Genomic DNA, 20,343 nt, shown 5'->3' with positions numbered 1-20,343 from the left:
AGTACTCTGCAAACTCGAGTTATCTGTCTTGTTTTAACTCCGGCTCATCTTCTCCCTCCCTTCTCCTCAGGGCTCCAGCATGATGTTCCCTGACTCTTCTGGCCTGTCTGATGACTCCCAGTCAGGGGCTAGCCACATAGAGGCCAGCCGCATGTGGCCCACCCTGGTCCCCCCACGCTACTCTCCCCCTTACTTCCCCCCCGATGAGAAGCCCCCACCATACAGCCCCTAGGAGAGTGGCTGGTCCTGGGAAAGAACAGGGGAGGGCATCCAGCATCATCTCCTCTTTTTCCAGCTGCATTAACAACAATGGGCATTGATGGATGTTGGTGGGCCTTGAATATTAACCTGTTTGAAAGAGAGCTGCTGCTACATCTGGTGCTCCATACCTTTCTAAAGCAGCCAAGCCTGCCTGGGCTTTGTGTATGCAGAGACAAGGAGTTACTGGAAGAAAAAAATAGCATGCGTCACTGATGTGACTAGAAGCCAGTGCCATTTGTCATAGGAGGGCTGCAAGGTTCATTCATCCCCCAATAAGTATAGCCTGTTAGGATTCAGTTCAGCCCAACCTGGATGGAGCGGGGGATATAACAAGATGCTGCTTGCCCTACACACTTTTCTCAGCAGACTCTCTGTCGGTGCCAGTTCGCTCCCTACATCTTTCCCTTGGCCCAAACTATTCTATGTTTGCAGGGGTCTGGATAGGTATAAACAGTGTAGTGGGGGATGTAAACATCCTATCGTTTACACCTTAAAGTTCTGCAAACATCGAAGAGTTAGAGCCAAGGTGCGAATTGGGATCGGTTGTACTTGTATCAAAAACAAGCTTACCTCGCTCAAGATACCAGGACTGTCTACAGATGTGCCTTATCCATATCTGTCGACTCTCAGAGAAGCACCAGTTATCCTGACCAGATTAGAAGCTCGCCACCTTGGACAATGTGGTCTCCTCCCTCTGACTCGCACCTCAGTCAGTGTCTCTCTCTCTGCCTTAGTATAGTATGAATGCTTTCTGTCAAAAGTGGCACTGTGATTGCTCCTTATTTTTTGCATCTCCTTTAAGTGACATGACACTGGTGTCATGGTTTGGGAATGGTTTGTCTGATTCGGGACTGATTTATACGCCTTGGTAAATGTCACATTGAACCAGTATTAATACTGTTAGATTGCTTTCAAGCTCAACTTTTTGTGTATTTCCATTAGGACTAAAAGTGTATAGCTTGTCATTTACTGTACATCATTAGAAATATAATCTGTAACGTTGCTTGGACATATGTAAAGGTACACAATTGTATCTCGTAGTGTAATGTAAAATGAAGGTATTGAAGCATAGATCACAGTTCACCCTATTACTCCTTATCTCACATTGTGGTTTGCAGATTGTGAGCAGGGATATAGCAGAGCCAATAAGCCTTTGTTGTGGGGTGGATTGGGGGGCAATCTATGGAGCCAGATACCTGCCAAAAGGTTGAACATGCGTATCATTAGGATCGTAAGAAAATCCATATGTAAATTGTTTTGGATCGTAAGAAAAACCATGCGTGAAACATGAAACTTAAACGTTAAAATAGATCTGTCAATGTACAAACCCTATGTTACGATTATGAATTAACATTTACATATTCAATTCTTACTTTACATATCCCTTTACAGATCTTTTTTATGCGTACAAACTTTTGTCAGTAATGTGGCATCGGCAAAGGACATGAACCGAATGTAGCTAGTCGAAGTTAGCTAGTCAATCAAGCAACTCTAGCCCGCTATCTAAATATGCCATGCTGTTGTGTGTTATATAATGGAATCATTTCATTTTATAGCCGCGTGGGGCTTTTGTGGTGATCATGTAATCTAATGAATCACACTTTTTCCAGTATTTGGAGCACCTTAGGCCTTACAGTGGGGGAAAAAGTATTTGATCCCCTGCTGATTTTGTACGTTTTCCCACTGACAAAGAAATGATCAGTCTATAATTTTAATGGTTGGTTTATTTGAACAGTGAGAGACAGAATAACAAGAAAAATATAGAGAAAAACACGTCAAAAATGTTATAAATTGATTTGCATTTTAATGAGGGAAATAAGTATTTGACCCCCTCTCAAACAGAAAGATTTCTGACTCCCTGGTGTATTTTATACAGGTAACGAGCTGAGATAAGGAGCACACTCTTAAAGGGAGTGCTCCTAACCACAGCTTGTTACCTGTATAAAAGACACCTGTCCACAGAAGCAATCAATCAATCAGATTCCAAACTCTCCACCATGGCCAAGACCAAAGAGCTCTCCAAGGATTGTAGACCTACACAAGGCTGGAATGGGCTACAAGACCATCACCAAGCAGCTTGGTGAGAAGGTGACAACATTTGGTGCGATTATTCGCAAATGGAAGAAACACAAAAGAACTGTCAATATCCCTCGGCCTGGGGCTCCATGCAAGATCTCACCTCGTGGAGTTGCAATGAGCATGAGAACGGTGAGGAATCAGCCCAGAACTACACGGGAGGATCTTGTCAATGATCTCAAGGCAGCTGGGACCATTGTCACCAAGAAAACAATTGGTAACACACCACGCCGTGAAGGACTGAAATCCTGCAGCGCCCGCAAGGTCCCCCTGCTCAAGAATACATATACATGCCCGTCTGAAGTTTGCCAATGAACATCTGAATGACTCCGAGGACAACTGGTGAAAGTGTTGTGGTCAGATGAGACCAAAATGGAGCTCTTTGGCATCAACTCAACTCGCCGTGTTTGGAGGAGGAGTAATGCTGCCTATGACCCCAAGAACACCATCTCCACCGTCAAACATGGAGGTGGAAACATTATGCTTTGGGGGTGTTTTTCTGCTAAGGGGACAGGACAACTTCACCGCATCATTTGACGGGGCCATGTACTGTCAAATCTTGGGTGACAACCTCCTTCCCTCAGCCAGGGCATTGAAAATGGGTCGTGGATGGGTATTCCAGCATGACAATGACCCAAAACACACGGCCAAGGCAACAAAGGAGTGGCTCAAAACCTTCAGCCTCGAAACCTTAATGACTTGGAGAAGATCTGCAAAGAGGAGTGGGACAAAATCCCTCCTGAGATGTGTGCAAACTTGGTGGCCAACTACAAGAAACGTCTGACCTCTGTGATTGGCAACAAGGGTTTTGCCACCAAGTACTAAGTCATGTTTTGCAGAGGGGTCAAATACTTATTTCCCTCATTAAAATGCAAATCAATTTATAACATTTTTGACATGCGTTTTTCTGGATTCTTTTGTTGTTATTCTTGTCTCTCACTGTTCATATAAACCTACCATTAAAATGATAGACTGATCATTTCTTTGTAAGTGGGCAAACGTACAAAATCAGCAGGGGATCAAATACTTTTTTCCTCCACTGTATATTAGGCATTTTGACTGTTGTGTTTGTGAATCTGACTCGGTATGTAGGCTTGTTATAGCCATTTGCGATGCACAACCCCATTACGCAGAGGATATATCCAAAACAAGACAAAACTAAATATTGATTAGGTCTTGGTCATAACCTGTCCTGAGTGAAAACTTTCCTATCAGCCACTGCACATGCTTTAACTATTTTGTAAAAAATGTATTTGGAATAAACAAATGGAAAAGACTTCTATTCTCTTTGATTTAGATCCTATTGCAACTCAGACAAATGACTGAATGAGAGACATACTGACTGAACTGAATGAAGGATTAATTAAATGTTAAAATATGTTGGAATGACAAGTTGCACGCATCATGCATGCGCTACACTTTATTTGGCTAGTAGGCAAATAGTCCTACATTAGGGTATAATGACTCTGACTGCATGCCTCCAGAAGGGCAACTTCTGAGGCTGAGGGTTGCTTTTCTGAAGGCTCATGGTGCTGCATGGAGATCACAAGCTCTTCAACTGGGCAGCAGTGTTGTGATGGAGGGAATAGCCTGTATGGAGAATACCTAAGACCACTGCAACAGAGTTATTGTGAAGTGTGGGAATAAGCTTATGCCAGACTTAGCCTACATTTAACCTCTCCCTTGTTCATTTCAAGGTACATTACCAGTCAAAAGTTTGGACACACCTACTCATTCAAGAGTTTTTGTTTATTTTTTACTATTTTCTATATTGTAGAATAGAAGACAAACTATGAAATAACACATGTAATCATATAGTAACCAAAAAGTTGTTAAACAAATCAAAATATCTTATATTTGAGATTTTTCAAAAAGTAGCCACCCTTTGCCTTGATGACAGCTTTGCACACTCTTGGCATTCTCTCAACCAGCTTCATGAGGCAGTCACCTGGAATGCATTTCAATTAACAGGTGTGCCTTGTTAAGTTAATTTGTGAAATGTATTTCCTTCTTAATGCGTTTGAGACAATCAGTTGTGTTGTGACAAGGTAGGGGTGGTATACAGAAAATAGCCCTATTAGGTAAAAGACCAAGATCATATTATGGCAAGAACAGCTCAAATAAGCAGAGAAACGACAGTCCATCATTTCTTTAAGACATGAAGGTCAGTCAATCTGTAAAATTTCAAGAACTTTAAAAGCTTCTTCAAGTGGAGTCGCAAAAGCCATTAAGCGCTATGATGAAACTGGCTCTCATGAGGACTGCCACAGGAAAGGAAGACTCAGAGTTGTCTCTGCAGCAGAGGATAAATTCATTAGAGTTACCAGCCTCAGAAATTGTAGTCCAAATAAATGCTTCAGAGTTCAAGTAACAAAAACATCTCAACATCAACTGTTCAGAGGAGACTGCGTGAATCAGGCCTTCATGGCCAAGAAACACAAGCAATGGACATTAAACCTCTTGGAATGCATTTCAATTAACAGGTGTGCATTAAAAGTTTATTTGTGGAATTTCTTTCCTTAATGCATTTGAGCCAATCAGTTGTGTTGTGACAAGGTAGGGGTGGTATACAGAAGATAGCCCTATTTGGTAAAATACCAAGTCCGTATTATGGCAAGAACCGCTCAAATAAGCAAAGAGAAACCACAGTCCATTATTACTTTAAGGTCAGTCAATCCGGAACACTTCAAGAACTTTTAAAGTTTCTTCAAGTGTAATACCAAAAACCATCAAGCGCCATCATGAAACTGGCTCTCATGAGGATCGCCACAGGAAAGGAAGCCCCAAGTTCATTAGAGTTACCAGCCTCAGAAATCGGCAATTAACTGCACCTCAGGTTGCAGCCCAAATAAATGCTTCAGAGTTCAAGTAACAGACACATCTCAACATCAACTTTTCAGAGGAGACTGCGTGAATCAGGCCTTCATGGTTGAATAGCTGCAAAGAAACCACTACTAAAGGACACCAATAAGAAGAAGAGACTTGCTTGGGCCAAGAAACACAAGCAATGGACATTAGGCCGGTGGAGATCTGTGTTTTGGTCTGATGAGTCCAAATTTGAGATTTTTGGTTCCAACCGCCGTGTCTTGTGAGATGCAGAGTGGGTGATCTCCGCATGTGTGGTTCCCACCGTGAAGCATTACAAGTAATAGAGAATGGAGACTTAACTTAAAAACGTGCAGGATACCTCTTTCCGGTTTCCCTGACATCCTCTTTTTTATACTGTTATACTTGTTTGGGTAGCACTCCTCACAGGCCGTTCGGTGTACGTTTTTTGTTGTAGGCGAGATTAAACTGTCAAAACTCTTTAAGGTATTATTGTGTCAGAATTGCAACACAAGATTTGTTCAAGCCTAAAATGTTGGTCCGTAGTCATAACATGGTGTTTGTATGTTCACAGATGAAATGTCACGTTTACGTTTGTTTCACACTTGGCATTTGTTATGATCCTAACAATTTAAGTATGGATTTTCTTACGATCCTAACAATATGTACATTCAACCTTTTGGCAGGTATCTGGCTCCATAGGAATGTGACAAATAAATTATCACTCCTAATGTTATTTATTTTTGTAAAGGGAATAAACACTAAACTCTCCTGTCTCTTTATGGGTGTAATATAATAGGTTATTAGACACGTACACTTGAGTATACCAAAAGAACACCGCTTTGTGTTGTCTTAAATCACAAAATGCATTGACCTCAAAAGTACAGCCTCTTGAGATGATCGATTAAAGTAGTCAGTTTTGTTTTTGCACAATTTGTTTTGAACAGCACTTTCTCAACCGCTGAAGATGGACTTCTGCGGACTGGAGTGAATTGATTGTCTCGCCATTAAAAGTAATTGTGTAAAATGCTTGTACGGTGTTCTTTTCCATAGACAACATATAGGTTAAATAGTCAACATGCATCATCCTTAATGAAATCCCTACCTCACAAGGTGCATTTTATTTTCCATTTTTGAGAATAACCATCCACCAGGGGAAAAAATGCCAATGGAGGGGCCTTCATTACTATGGGATTTAGGAAAACTGTCAGATTTAAACTCTTTCAAACTAAAAGGCTGTGTAGTCTCATTCAATAGGTTTCTTCCATTCTGCCAAAATGAGGCACACTTTATTTTTTACTTTTATTAACATTTGTTTAGCACTATACCTAATAAATACGTTTTTAAAACAGAAACATTTTCAAAATGAAAAAAGGTCACAATTATGTACACTGTTAATTGTGTAAGGTTTCTTTTAGCCATAAAAGTTGGCAGTGAAGGACATAATGAAGCAGTATAAAAAGTCAAGTTAGCTCTCCGCAGTCCAACTCAATTCAAATACATACTGACAAGGGGAAGGGAAGAAAAAGGGACATAAACAAAATAACGATCTGCAGAACAATCCTGCACTAGGTGCTATTTCATAACAGAAAGAAATGGTTTTCAAGTTACATGATTCCTATGATACACTATGTAGGCAAACTGTATACATACAGAGTAGGAGGTAGCTGACTAAACTCAACTCCAGGGCAAAGGAAGTTTCTGATGAACTCCACCAACGGAGTAAAGCAGAGGCCAGGCTTTGTGGATCAACACTTAAAAAAATATAAACGATGAAATGCTTACCTTGTACCTATGTTTGTCCTCTGTGGTTGTGTGCCTTTCTTTGTTTTCTGAAATCCATACTTTTTAATAAAAGGTTAGTCAAATACAACCATTGACCGTTTCCTTGTTGAGGTTCATCTTATAGCAACAGCAATGAGGAAACAGTCGGTGGTTGTTTTTAATTAAAGTTTTTTTTTTTTTTTTAAGTGTGGATTTCAGAAAACAAAGGGATGAATGACATCCATCAATATCCAGCATCCTGATCCAATCTCTGTTCAAACAACAAACATCAACTGTTACCATTCAGCACCACTGTACATTTTATCTTCCCAAAGGCATAAGGTAATTTGACTCCTGATAAGAAAAATATATTTCATGAAAAATAAAGATCTAACAATAAATAAATGCATATGCCTAGATTTAGGGTCCTTCTGTTGAACTGCATGAGCACTCCAGACAGAGTACTCACAAATATTTACCATTAAAAAGGGTAAGTAGAAATACAATGAGCGCCAATACATAGTTCAATGACAAGCGCTTGATAAGAACAAAAGTCACATTACACTCCGGATGGGCTAGCTAGAGCACATAGGAATTTCCTAAAAACAACTACACTTAACAAAAATATGAACACAAGATGTAAGGTGTTGGTCCTGTGTTTCATGAGCTGAAATAAAAAATCTCAGATATTGTCTATAAGCACCAAAAGCGTATTTCTCTACAATGTTGTGCACAAATTTGTTTACATCCCTGTTATTGAGCATTTCTCCTTTGCCAAGATAATCCATCCACCTGACAGGTGTGGCATACCAAGAAGCTGATTAAATAGCATGATCATTACACAGGTGCGCCTTGTGCTGGGGACAATAAAAGGCCACTTTAAAAATGTGCAGTTTTGTCACAATACCACAGATGTCTCAAGTTGAGGGAACGTGCAATTGGCATGCTGACTGCAGAAATGTCCACCAGAGCTGTTGCCCGAGAATTGAATGTTCATTTTTCCACCATAAGCCGCCACCAATGTCGTTTTAGAGAATTTGGCAGTACGTCCAACAAGCCTTACAACCGCAGACCACGTGGAACCATGCCAGCCCAGGACCTCCACATCCAGCTTCTTCACCTGCCAGATCATCTGAATGGGGGTGAGGTGGGGGTGGTCACAGGGTGCTGAGGAGTATTTCTGTTTGTAATAAAAACCTTTTTCTGATTGGCTGGTCCTGGCTCCCCAGTGGATGGCCCTGGCTCCCCAGTGGATGGGCCTATGCCCTCCCAGGAACCACCCATGGCTGACCTTGCCCAGTCATGTGAAATCCATTGATTAGAGCCTAATGAATTTATTTCAATTAATTGATTTCCTTATATGAACTGTAACTCAGCACAATATTTGAAATGGTTGTATGTTGCGTTTATATATATTTTTTTCAGTACAGTTTAGCTAAAACAACTGTTTAACATTTTTAAAAAAGACAACATTTGACGTGGACCCAGGAAACAAAATTCAAATAGGGGGACCCACTGACAAGGCATAGATCACAGAGCGGTGAGCCACCCTGCTCAGTACGTCTCTGGTATGACAAACTCAAACTCAGAAGAGCCTGGGGGAGGTTGGATAGGGTGGCTCCCTGGCCGGTGGGCACCTGATCCAGGCTGTGCCTCTGGCTCCACAAAGATGTCATCCCAGTTCAACATCTTGCCCTGGGTGGACTGTAACTGTATTGGGTTGGCCAGGTGCCCCCTTCCAGGGTTAATGTGCTGGACGCTCCCATCCTCTTGGATAATAGGGACCCCTCGTGAATCTGAATCGTCTGTCTCATATGAGTAGGTCTTGAACTGCACCGTTTTGCAAGGGAGCAGGCGGTACAAGTTGTTGTTGGTGTCGTCCTTTTGTTTCCTCCCGGATGGGTCCTGGTTGTGGGCCTGTTTGCAGTGAGTCGACAGTAGCTGGTAGTTGATTAACATCTCGTTGCACAGCAGGCACTGGTAGCGCCGCTCCCCTGTGTGGTGGATCTCGTGTTTGGTCCGATACTCGGCCAGGGCAAACACCTTGTCACAGTAGTGGCACGGGTACTTCTTCTCCCAGGAGTGGGTGTTGAAGTGGCGCCGGAGGCTCGTCAAGCACACGTAGGGACGCTTGCAGACCATGCACACAAAGAAAGTCTTCCCGTCCATGATGAGCTCGTAGTGATCTTGCTGCTCTGTTTTGGTCTTCTTGATCGAGGCACCCTGTGGCAGTTGAGAGGTGTTGAAAGGTTGAAGAGGGGTAGCCATCAGAGACCTCTTTCCCCCTCTACTGTTTTTAGAATCTCCCTCCCCGGGGTCGTCCTTCATGGGGACAATGTCATATGTGTTTTCCCCAATATTGGCATACACCTTGCAGCCTGGAGAAAACGAGTCGATCTCTGAGGCTTTATCTAGTGTTATCGTCTTTTTTGTGGTTGCGGACATTTGGGGAATGTTGAGGCCTGCCTCGTTGATGAATCCGCCGGGTGACTTAACGGCCGAGAGCTTGATTTTTAAGTCACTCTGTCGAGCTAGTGTAACCTGCTTCTTGTGGATTCCTATTATCTGGTGGTTTTCTGAGGGCAGGGAGGTGCTGATGGGTTCGGGGGTGAAAGTGCCAATTCTAGCCGGCGTAGTGGGTGTGCTGCAAGAGGAGGCTCCAGTGGGTGAAGACGGAATATCTGAGCTTGTGTCAGGGGACACCATGGGTCTGATCAGAGGACTTTGGCCTCGCAAGGTCTGCGAGGAGCTGTTGAGGTGCGGGGCTGCTTTGACTGTTTTCTCTTGGTCCTTTGTCAAAGCGAGTCTGGCCTCTCCCGGTTGCTTTGTCACAGAGTCTTCCTCTGTATTGGGTCCATCCAAATCGATGATTTCGCAGGGTTTGCATTTCTTGGTGGCGTCCGTTTTGGATACAAACATAATGTCATCATCGTCTGAGTCCTGATTCTTGTTTGCACTTTTGTCAGTTTGACTGAACTCCTCTGCAGACAGTGAAAAGGACTCGGTGACAATGGGCATCATCATCCCCATTGAGTCTGTACTGCTTTTCTCCATGGAGCTTACTTCATTGTTTTCTGTGTCTTTTGACAGACCAGGTAGGCCCTTGACTTGTGAGAGCGGTACGCCTAGATTCGCAATGAACTTCACACCCAACACCTGCCCAGCATTGATAAGCTCATTGAGCATGTCAGAACGAACGCGGACAATTTTGGAACTGTAAATGTAATTCAGGACTTCCTCAAAGATTTCCGCCTTGATGAAATTCAACTCGATCACCTGTCCAGCCACTGAGAAGAGTTGGTGGAAATAAGTACTTGACGCGGACAAGATGTTTTTGTGTGCTCTAAATTTACGGTCCTGTATAATTATGGTGACATCACAGAACAATCCATTATTTCGCTGTCTATTCATCGACTTCAGCACCGTTCCTGAATACCGGGTGTCAGTTGCAGAGATCAGCTTCAGGCCCGACATCCCTGTGGAGTGAAGACAAAAGCAATGAATGACAAATGCATTCACTTGACAGTCTTTCTATCAATATAAAACATTTCCTCCACCCCAGTAAGTCTTACAGTTGCTTGACTGCACTACTACCAGTAAATTTAAAATCGCCTTTCACTTCTTGTTGGGTAACCTAATCATGCATTCATAGTAGCCAGAGAGGAAGAGGCGAAGCGAGAGGATTCACGCTCGTCAGAATCTGTCCAAAATAAGCACAATGCTTATTTTGGACCTAAGGTTGTCGCATGCCTTCCTGCCTTTGGGACAACGACTCCCATTGTTAGGGTGGAGATATGTTAGGGTGGAGACATTAGTATCTCGTCATCATTTAATGATCTCTGTAGTAGCTCATTGTTTTAAAGGGCGACTACACTTCCTTATTTGGCCTCATTTTAGATTTGGTTCATTAAAGGGTAACTCTCAACCCCAATTTAGCATTTTCCCAACCCCTTCAAATGTTAAAAAAATGCATTCAGGTGAGAAGTTGTGGGTGAGGGGAATTGCTAATAAATATTAACTTTGGGGGGGTGTGGGGCAAGCCCCAATGGGGCACAAAAAATATATTTGAATTATGGACTCACGTTTATTGCAGTATTGTGTTGGGAAGAAAAGTGCAATCATCACGTTGAAAATGAAGATTAGAGGCTCAATTCAATCCAACTCGCATTGCAGTATTTATGCAGTAGCTCTTTTTCAAATGGTCAAATTAACTCACAGATTGGTCTTACTGTATAAAAACCTACAACTACTACTACCACCAGGGTGACCCCTTCTCACAGGTATGATTTCACTCTTTTGACTTAAAGTGTGTGGGCATTGGATGAATACTGTAAAGGATTTGGAGAGAAAAAAATATATCTGCCCCCATGTGGAATTAGAACTCACAACATCTATTTCTTGTTACTTTGGATGTAGCTATGAATATAAACATATAATCCTCATAGCCTACATGTTTTTTTTTTCTTTGTAAAAGCACAGATGAAACGGTAAGCAAAAACGTTGAATTTGGTCATTTTCATTTTGTGTAATGCCAGTTGTCTTGTCAAGGAAGCATCATGCAAAAATATATTGGCACACTCCACTTATCAAGACCATTGACAAATAAGGTCGCCCTGTCACCTGATTTTATAGTAAGCCTTGAGGTGGTACCACCCAGTACATCCCAAACCGAACCCTCCCTTGAGATGACGTAACTACATCATGATTTCAATGGTAGAGTTGAACTGCTAGTGGCAAAAAGAGCTAGATTTACAACTGAAAGACCAAAATATATCACTTTTGCAACAAACTGTCAAAATTAAGACCAGAATTTACGTGTTTCACTATAACTAAGCGTAAAACATCTGTGTTTTGATCATAAAAAAATAATATTAAAGGCTAGCGGCCTTGACTGAATTCAAACGCGAGTTGGTTTCGGGGTGTGGTTTGATGTGGATGTCTCTTGTGTGTTTACAGGTGGGAAGAGTTAGCCAAATTATTTAGCCAATTAGCTTCAGCTGGCTTGCCGTGGCAAAGATAGTTTGACTATGGATAGCCTTTCTCTAAGGCTAGTTAGGGACCGTCAATGAATTACAAAATGGAAATCTGACGATATTTTCATGTTGCACATCTTTTAGTTGTCTCAAATGCTTTCAATATTTGTATATGAATTATTACATTTTATAGTTGGAGGTTTTTAGGTCATTAAAATGTGGAGCTACTGACCTTTTAAAATATTGTCCCATGTACATTGTGTGATTTACTGATGGTCCCTATCTAACCCCATAGGGATATCGAATGTCAAACCAAATTGACCATGGACATTACAGGTCGCATGAAGCTGCGCTCCAAATGTATGATTACTTGGGTGCTGCCAGCTGTGGACAGGATTAAAATAAACCCAACCCACGGAAAACTGTTATGGTAACCTTCATTCCGTGACAAACAATTTTTTCCTATCATCTCGCAAATCTCAGTTTTAAACGAGACTGACTTTATGACCAAAAATGCTCCTATTTACACTTTGTAGTCAATTTTGACACTAGAATAAATGTTTCTGACTCATATCGATGGCATATATGCCATTTTCAATGTGAGAAGTTACTTTTTAGGGGCAGTCACTCTTTAAAAGCAGGTAGGAGTCAGCTACCTATTATACTAGCTGTTCTACAAGCTAGAGTGGTGAATAAAATAATTGGCAAACTAACTACACTGCTAGCTAGCTAACTAACTATAGCCTTAATTGAAAATAAAAGTCAAGATCGATACAATAGTGAAGTGCCGTTCGAGAACGATTCGTTATTTTTTAACTACTATTTTTACTGACTTGAGAGTCATGATTCGTTTTACTGAGTGACTCATTAATTTAGTCGTTTGTTTGACCTGCTAGTGGTGGCTGCAATGAATCCTACAACAGACTGAATACATGCCCCTCTGGTTCAGCGACTCCTGAGACGTGCTCCGACCACCAACTGTAATTTTTTACAGACGCAGACATACATCCATGATATCACCCCTGCCCAGAACCACCTGCTAACACCCCCATTTCCAGCACCTGTATCACTCATGCCATGTCTTGAAATATGCAGACAGACAGATTAATAGTAAATTTACATTGTAATACAACTTTCTAACACTGCCCATAACTTTGGACTTCCCAGCATTCCCAGACAGCATGGATTATTGAGTCATTGTTATTTCTATACTTAAGACCTGACTGGCGATGTGTTGTAGAATTTGTGAAATTTGTCTTGTGTAATAAATACTACACATTAGTTTGTACTGGATTAAGTGTACATTTTCGTTAACTACAATTTCGTTAGTTATGTTCCAACATTCCCTCCATCTTGTGCCAATATCAGTTATTTTCAAGTCTTGGTTCCAGTAGTTAATATTTTTGTAAGAAATTGTTAGTTTTCTACACTACCGTTCAAAAGTTTGGGGTCACTTAAAAATGTCCCCGTTTTTGAAAGAAAAGCACTTTTTTTTGTCCATTAAAATAACATCAAATTGATCAGAAATACAGTGTAGACATTGTTAAATGTTTTGGGGCAGCAGGTTAAAGCGTTGGACTTGTAACCGAAAGGTTGCAAGATTAAATCCCCGAGCTGACAAGGTAAAAATCTGTCGTTCTACCCCTGAACAAGGGGCTCCAGATACTCAACTAATCTAAAGGCCAGTTTTATTGCTTCTTTAATCAGAACAACAGTTTTCAGCTGTGCTAACATAATTGCAAAAGGGTTTTCTAATGATCAATTAGCCTTTTAAAATTATAAACTTGAATTAGCTAACACAACGTGCCATTGGAACACAGGAGTGATGGCTGCTGATAATGGGCCTCTGTAAATCAGCCGTTTCCAGCTTCAATAGTCATTTACAACATTAACAATGTCTACACTGTATTTCTGATCAATTTGATGTTATTTTAAATGGACAAATGTGCTTTTTTTTCAAAAGCAAGGACATTTCTAACACGGAACCCAAACCGGCTGCGCGCGTGCGCCATCGTGCATAAATGTATTTTGTCCCCCGACACCAAACACAATCACGACACGTAGGTTAAAATATCAAAACAAACTGAACCAATTACATTCATTTGGGAACAAGTCAAAAAGCATTAAACATTTATGGCAATTTAGCTAGTTAGCTTGCACTTGCAAGCTAATGTGTCCTATTTTGCTAGCTTGCTGTTGCAAGCTAATTTGTCCTGGGATATAAACATTGAGTTGTTATTTTACCTGAAATGCACAAAGTTCTCTACTCCGACAATTAATCCACACATAAAACGGTCAACCAAATCTTTTCTATTCATCTCTCCTCCTTCCAGGCTTTTTCATCTTTTAACTTATATGGTGATTGGCATCTAAACTTTCATAGTATTACTACACCGACCGGCAACACAGTTTGTCTTTCAAACACCCACGTGGGTATAACCAATGAGGAGATGGCATGTGGGTACCTGCTTCTATAAACCAACGAGGAGATGGGAGAGGCAGGACTTACAGCGCGATCTGCGTCTGAAATAGAAAGGAGTTCTATTTTAGCCCTTGGCAACGCAGACGCTCGTTGGCGCTCGCGAGCAGTGTGGGTGCAATAATTGAATAACATAGATTTCTAAATTTATTTTGCAACGCCCGCGAGCAGTGTGGTCAGCCTATTAGTGACCCCAAACGTTTGAACGGTAGTGTAGGCTCTCTGCAAGGTTTTGTATATCCAGTGGTGGAAAAAGTACCCAATTATCATACTTGAGTAAAAGTAAAGGTACCTTAAAAGAAAATGACTCAAGTAAAAGTGAGTCACCGAGTTAAATACTACTTGAGTAAAAGTCTAAAAGTATTTGGTTTTAAATATACTACAGTATGAAAAGTAAATGGAATTGCTAAAAGTACAAATCATTTCAAATTGCTTATATTAAGCAAACCAGACGGCACCATTTTCTTGTTTTATTTATGGATAGCCTGGGGTACACTCCAACACTCAGACATAACTTACAAACGAAGCATGTGAGTCCGCCAGATCAGAGACAGTAGGGATGTTCTCTTGATAAAAGTGTGTGAATTGAACCATTTTCCTGTCCTGCTAAGCATTCAAGCATGCTAGGCTCCCGAGTGACGCAGCGGTCTAAAGCACTGCATCTCAGTGCAAGAGGCGTCACTACAGTCCCTGGTTCGAATGCAGGCTGATTCACATTCGGCTGTGATTGGGAGTCCCATAGGGCGGCGCACAATTGGCCCAGCGTTGTCCGGGTTTGGCCGGGGACAGGCCGTCATTGAAAATCAGAATTTGTTCTTATCTGACTTACCTAGATGAATAAAATAAAAGTAGAAATGTAACGAGTACTTTTGGGTGTCAGGGAAAATATATGGAGTAAAAAGTACATCATTTTCTTCAGGAATGTAGAAGTAAAAGTTGTCCGGAATATAAATAGTAAAGTACAAATTCCCCCCAAAAACTAAAGCAGTACTTTCAAGTATTTTTACACCACTGTGTATATCTTACCTATCATACAAATATCATTTTCTGACTCAAATAGGGTTCCCTCAAGTTGCTCAGATGTCCAAAAGATTTTCAAATAAAAATGTATTGATATTAAAAACTTTTAAGTTGCATGTATTTGAAAATATCAAATTCATTTGAAATGTAGGCCTATCATGAAATAATGTTATTTGTATGCCTAGCAATCAACAAATGTTAATAAGTCTCAGTCACAAATGACCACTCCAATAAGGCCCCTATAGTGAACGAGAGGCATGTAGAATGTACTCCTTCGAGTTTTCAGTTCATCGTTCGCCGGTAGGGGGTCCTGCGTGCTCTGGGCATTACTGACTCAAATTAGCGAAATGAGTCGAAAGATTCGTTTGTTTGTTTTTTACTTTACGAGTCAAAACGATCAGAGTCAGTAATGAGCCGAACTTCTCATCACTACTGCAGAATCAATTTTGTAGGAATGAGCGAACGAGAATCTGCATTGTTTGTAGCTTACTGGCTAGTTAACGTTAGCCTAACACCATTCACTAACACAAGGCCGGTCTACACAATTGAGTCTTGCATGCCAATCACATAAATATGATTTAAAGCAGCCTAGTATCTATACAATCTATTCGCTCACATGCATATTAGGGGAGATACAACTTAGTATTGGTTGATTATTGTGGATAACTTATATGAAAAGGATCTACAGTAGCTTTAGCTTAACGTTAGTTGGCTACTTATTAGCAGGGGAGGGATGTTAGCTTCCTGGTTCGCGGCAGGTTGCAGCGTTTTTGATAAACGCTGATCCATCATGACAAAATTATTGGATGAGGCCAATATACGAGGTTGACTTCTATAAGTTACACTTGTTATTTACCTGCAGCGCCAAGCCTTATGATTGATTGTTCTTCCCAAACGAAGTATTTTCTTCTTTTATGGTATTATTGCGGTCCCCAAACAGTCCTTAGAGGTGCCTGCCGCCACCTACAGCACGGGTGGTAAACTATAGAAGAAAATCCATTGTAGGAAGGGGATAAACCAACATCATCAACAATATAAAAAATATGGCACATAAAAAAAACATCCCACTCCTTCGGTCACATTCCAATTCAAGTCACATCCCTATACAGGCTCAGGGGCCTGTGAGGGCGGAACATCCTTTGACAGGATTTATTGCAATGCCTCAGCTGTAAACACAAAATAATCCCACTTCTTGTTACTCTCACTGATGCCACTTCAACCAACACACCCATGACATTTAACGAAACTTCCAAAGGATCGTCCAGGTTATGTTGGTCCTAAACCTTCACTCAGAAAAAAAAGAGAGTCTAGGGGTTTCCTAATTTCCACCACAACTTTGACTTTCCTTTAAGCCAGTGTAACCCATTCATTCTTACTCTCCGTCCTCTCATCTTCGCCTAACTCGCCAACAGTTTCAAACAATACATCTGTTTCCGCCATCTTTCTTCCACTCTTCTCAGAGGTCATGTGTAGATGTATGGAAGAGTATTAGGTCCAAGTGAAGAGAAAAAAACGGTTCAGAGTTTGTTTTGATATTTAAACCTGCATGTCCAGATTGCGTCTGGTGTAGGTGAACAAAATCAACATATGCGTAAGCGGTCTGGTCATACAAAACAATTTTCCTTAAATTCGCAAAAGGCTGAATGTATATCTCACCGGAGAAAGCATACGAGCAAGCAAAACAGTGCCCCACTGTCACTGTATGTGTAGGCCATCTATCTGATGCTGTCTGGTCCAAACGAGTATGACATTGTTGCCGCCCGTAGCGTTGAATGAAATACAAGGGACGCCACCGAGCATTTGGCCTCCCTTGATAAAAAATTTGCCAATCAGCGTTGAGCAAAACTGTGCGAGTTCAACTATGAATGGTCTTGGCACACCAAAACAATGTGTCAAGGGAAGCCAGCTTGGATATTGGCTTCACTCCTATCAAAATCGCATTGAGAGCATACGTCATTGATAGAAAGAACTTGAATTCTTGTATCTCATTGTGTTGTCTTCCGATGGCTAGCTAGCTAAAGTTGTCCCTTTACTAAATTAGCCATGGTTGGAGATAGGGATTTGGACTTGTGGTTTTACTTAATTATCTGTACTGGCCAATGATTATAACGGCGATTCTGATCCAACCATTAATTCATACATTGTTGTGCCCCTGGCCTGAGAGGATGGAAGTTCAATATGTAGCTAGATGTAAAAGGCTAATGTTAACTAGCTAACGTTGCCCATGAATGGAAGTTAGGCTAACGAGCAAGCATTTTAGCCAGATAGTCTAGGACAACAAAAAATAAAAGTGTGTACTGTAAGACAGAGTGATAGACCATTTCGTCAACATGAAAGAGAGGAGGATGACATTGGCGTTTTTCTGCAAGTAGGGTGAGTCATCATGTCAAATCAAATTTTATTTGTCACATGTGCCGAATACAACAGGTGTAGACCTCACAGTGAAATGCAACTTACAAGCCCTTAACCAACAATGCAGTTAAGAAAAATAAGTGTTAAGTAAAAAAAAAATGAAGGAGCAGCAGTAAAATAACAGTAGCGAGACTGTGTAGGAGGTACCGGTACATTAAGTTTACCGTCTGCAAACTTAATGATGGTGTTGGAGTCGTTCCTGGCCATGTAGTCATGAGTGAACAGGGAGTACAGGAGGGGACTGAGCACACACCCCTGATGGGCCCCCATGTTGAGGATCAGCGTGGCAGGTGTGTTGTTACCTACCCCTACCCTGGTTCGTCGGAGGGCATAGCGGGATTTCTTATAAGCTTTCGGGTTAGAGTCCCGCTCCTTGAAAGTGGCAGCTGTATGTACTCTTTAGCTCAGTGCGTATGTTGCCTGTAATCCATGGCTTCTGGTTGGGGTATGTATGTACAGTTACTGTGGGGACGACGTCATAGATGCACTTATTGATGAAGCCAATGACTGATGTGGTGTACTCCTCAATGCCATAGGAAGAATCACGGAATGTATTCCAGTCTGTGCTAGCAACACAGTCCTGTAGCTTAGTATCTGCGTCATCTGACCATTTCTTTATTGACCAAGTCACTGGTGCTTCCTGCTTTAGTTTTTGCTTGTTAGCAGGAATCAGGAGGATAGAATTATGGTCAGATTTGCCAAATGGAGGGCGAGGGAGAGCTATGTACACGTCTCTGTGTGTGGAGTAAAGGTGGTCTAGAGTTTATTTTCCTCTGGTTGCACATTTAACATGCTGGTAGAAATGAGGTGAAACGGATTTAAGTTTCCCTGCATTAAAGTACCCCGCCAACTGGGAGCGCCGCCTCTGGATGAGCGTTTTCCTGTTTGCTTTTGGCCATATACAGCTCAATCAGTGAGGTCTTAGTGCCAGCATTGGTTTGTAGTGGTAAATAGACACCTACGAAGACTATAGATGAAAACTCTCTTGGTAAATAGTGTGGTCTACTGCTTATCATGAGATACTCTACCTTAGTTGAGCAAAACCTCGAGACTTCCTTACTGTTAGATTTCGTGCACCAGCTGTTGTTTACAAATTTACACAGACTGCCACCCCTTGTCTTACCAGAGACGGCTGTTCTATCCTGCCGATGCAGTTTAAACCCCGCCAGCTGTATGTTATTCATGTCGTTGTTCACCCACGACTCAGTGAAACATAAGATATTACAGTTTTTAATGTCCCGTTAGTAGGATATTTGTGATCGTAGTTCATCTTTTGCTATCCAGTGATTGTATGTTGGCTAATAGGAATGATGGTAGAGGCAGATTACCCAATTGCTGTCGGACTCTTACAAGGATCCCGATATCGCTGTCTCTCATGTTTTTCTACTTGCACACACAAATTCAGAAATCAGAAGGATGGACAGCCACAACATATTTGCTTACGTTGATTGGACTAAATTGTTTCTGGTATCTTTTAGTTGTCACTGTATTAGACTAAACAGAGATGATTTGATGATGTTGCTACCGGGTTTTGTGATAAAACAAAGGTGTGTTTGATTTATTGTCTCAGCCTTTAGGTTTATAATTCATATGACTTGCGACCGCGGTATAAGAGGTTATGAAGCAAACAACGCAATTATCAAAACGCTTAGGTTTTAATATGGCTTTTTTTCTGGTTTCCCTAGTGATTTTACCCACGAATCTCGAATGGGCTTCAGCCTGCCCTCCGAATTCGCTACAACATTCTGCTGCGTAGCCTATGCGAACATCTTGCAAACAATCTGTGCATAATGGAAACTATTACGTTTCAATGTCACATGCACAAGTACAGTACAATGCCTTTCTTGTAAACTCAAAACCCAACAATGCAATAACCGATAACAATGTATTACTGGAAGAAAAAAAACATAAGAATTACACAATTAAGTAAGCATACTAAATACAGGAAATATTTATAAAGTCAGTTCAAATAACATATTTACATGTGCAGGGATACTGGATTGTTGGGAGGTAGATATGCATAGGGCTAAGGGGACAAGGCAACAGGATATAAGATACAGAGTATCAGCAGCTTGCATGTGAGTGGGTGTGTAGAGTCAGTATACACAACTTTATCCGTGGTGCTTTACAAACAGTAATATGTCCCCGTTATGGCAACTATCCTTCTAACGACTGTAAGCTACGTGAGCACACCCCATACAACGAATTCTCTTGGGATCCTGGAGACCGGAGGCTATGGGTGTGTCCCATGTCAGCTGCTCTCCAAATTCGGGACAAACAACCTGCTGCTAGATCATACATGGCCAACAGGAGTCGTAACATTTGTGTCAAAACAGTTGCATCTGGTGTGATATCTACACATTTGCCTCAGTTCAAAACGTTTCAAACTAGATATGTTCAACGGCATTATTTGATATAATCAATACAGCCCACAATTCAAATGTTTTAAGACAGCAACATTTGCTCGAGCGTCTGCTAACTACGCGGAACTAAAGAGCATTGTGCTGCATGTTTCAAGGGGGACCTGTTTAC

At 41.4% G+C, this 20,343-nt stretch overlaps 2 protein-coding genes across 4 annotated transcripts in view; one reads left to right on the top strand and one right to left on the bottom strand.

Annotated features, from left to right (window-relative positions):
* The window catches only part of LOC106611519 (transmembrane protein 255A), a 35,611-nt gene extending 31,998 nt beyond the window's left edge, over window positions 1–3,613 (top strand). The window contains exon 9 of the mRNA XM_045724970.2: window positions 71–3,613. Within this exon, the coding sequence (XP_045580926.1) occupies window positions 71–232 (162 nt within the window). The 3' untranslated portion in view covers window positions 233–3,613. The remainder of the gene's footprint in view (window positions 1–70) is intronic.
* A 2,838-nt stretch (window positions 3,614–6,451) lies between these two features.
* Window positions 6,452–17,187, bottom strand: LOC106611518 (transcriptional regulator Kaiso-like). 3 transcript variants are annotated; one of them, XM_045723829.2, is made up of 4 exons: window positions 17,056–17,187; window positions 16,256–16,381; window positions 14,366–14,423; window positions 6,452–10,403 (listed from the first exon to the last, which is right to left on the bottom strand). In XM_045723829.2, exon 4 carries the CDS (start codon window positions 10,399–10,401, stop codon window positions 8,482–8,484), a length of 1,920 nt encoding a protein of 639 aa, XP_045579785.1. In that variant the 5' UTR covers window positions 10,402–10,403; window positions 14,366–14,423; window positions 16,256–16,381; window positions 17,056–17,187; the 3' UTR covers window positions 6,452–8,481. The 3 variants fall into 3 exon arrangements, with proteins under 3 accessions (XP_045579785.1, XP_014067275.1, XP_014067276.1); XM_014211800.3 differs by lacking the exon at window positions 14,366–14,423 and having other exon boundaries at window positions 17,056–17,185; XM_014211801.3 differs by lacking the exons at window positions 14,366–14,423; window positions 16,256–16,381.
* Window positions 17,188–20,343: the final 3,156 nt, after the last annotated feature.

The sequence above is a fragment of the Salmo salar genome, chromosome 09, assembly GCF_965601325.2.
Source record: "Salmo salar chromosome 09, fSalSal1, whole genome shotgun sequence".
Lineage (NCBI taxonomy): Eukaryota > Metazoa > Chordata > Actinopteri > Salmoniformes > Salmonidae > Salmo > Salmo salar.
This window is presented reverse-complemented; position numbering and strand designations above follow the sequence as displayed.

Coding starts and splice junctions, on each gene's coding strand:
- LOC106611518 (XM_045723829.2), bottom strand. CDS start 10,401: ATGTCGGGCCTGAAGCTGATCTCTGCAACTGACACCCGGTATTCAGGA.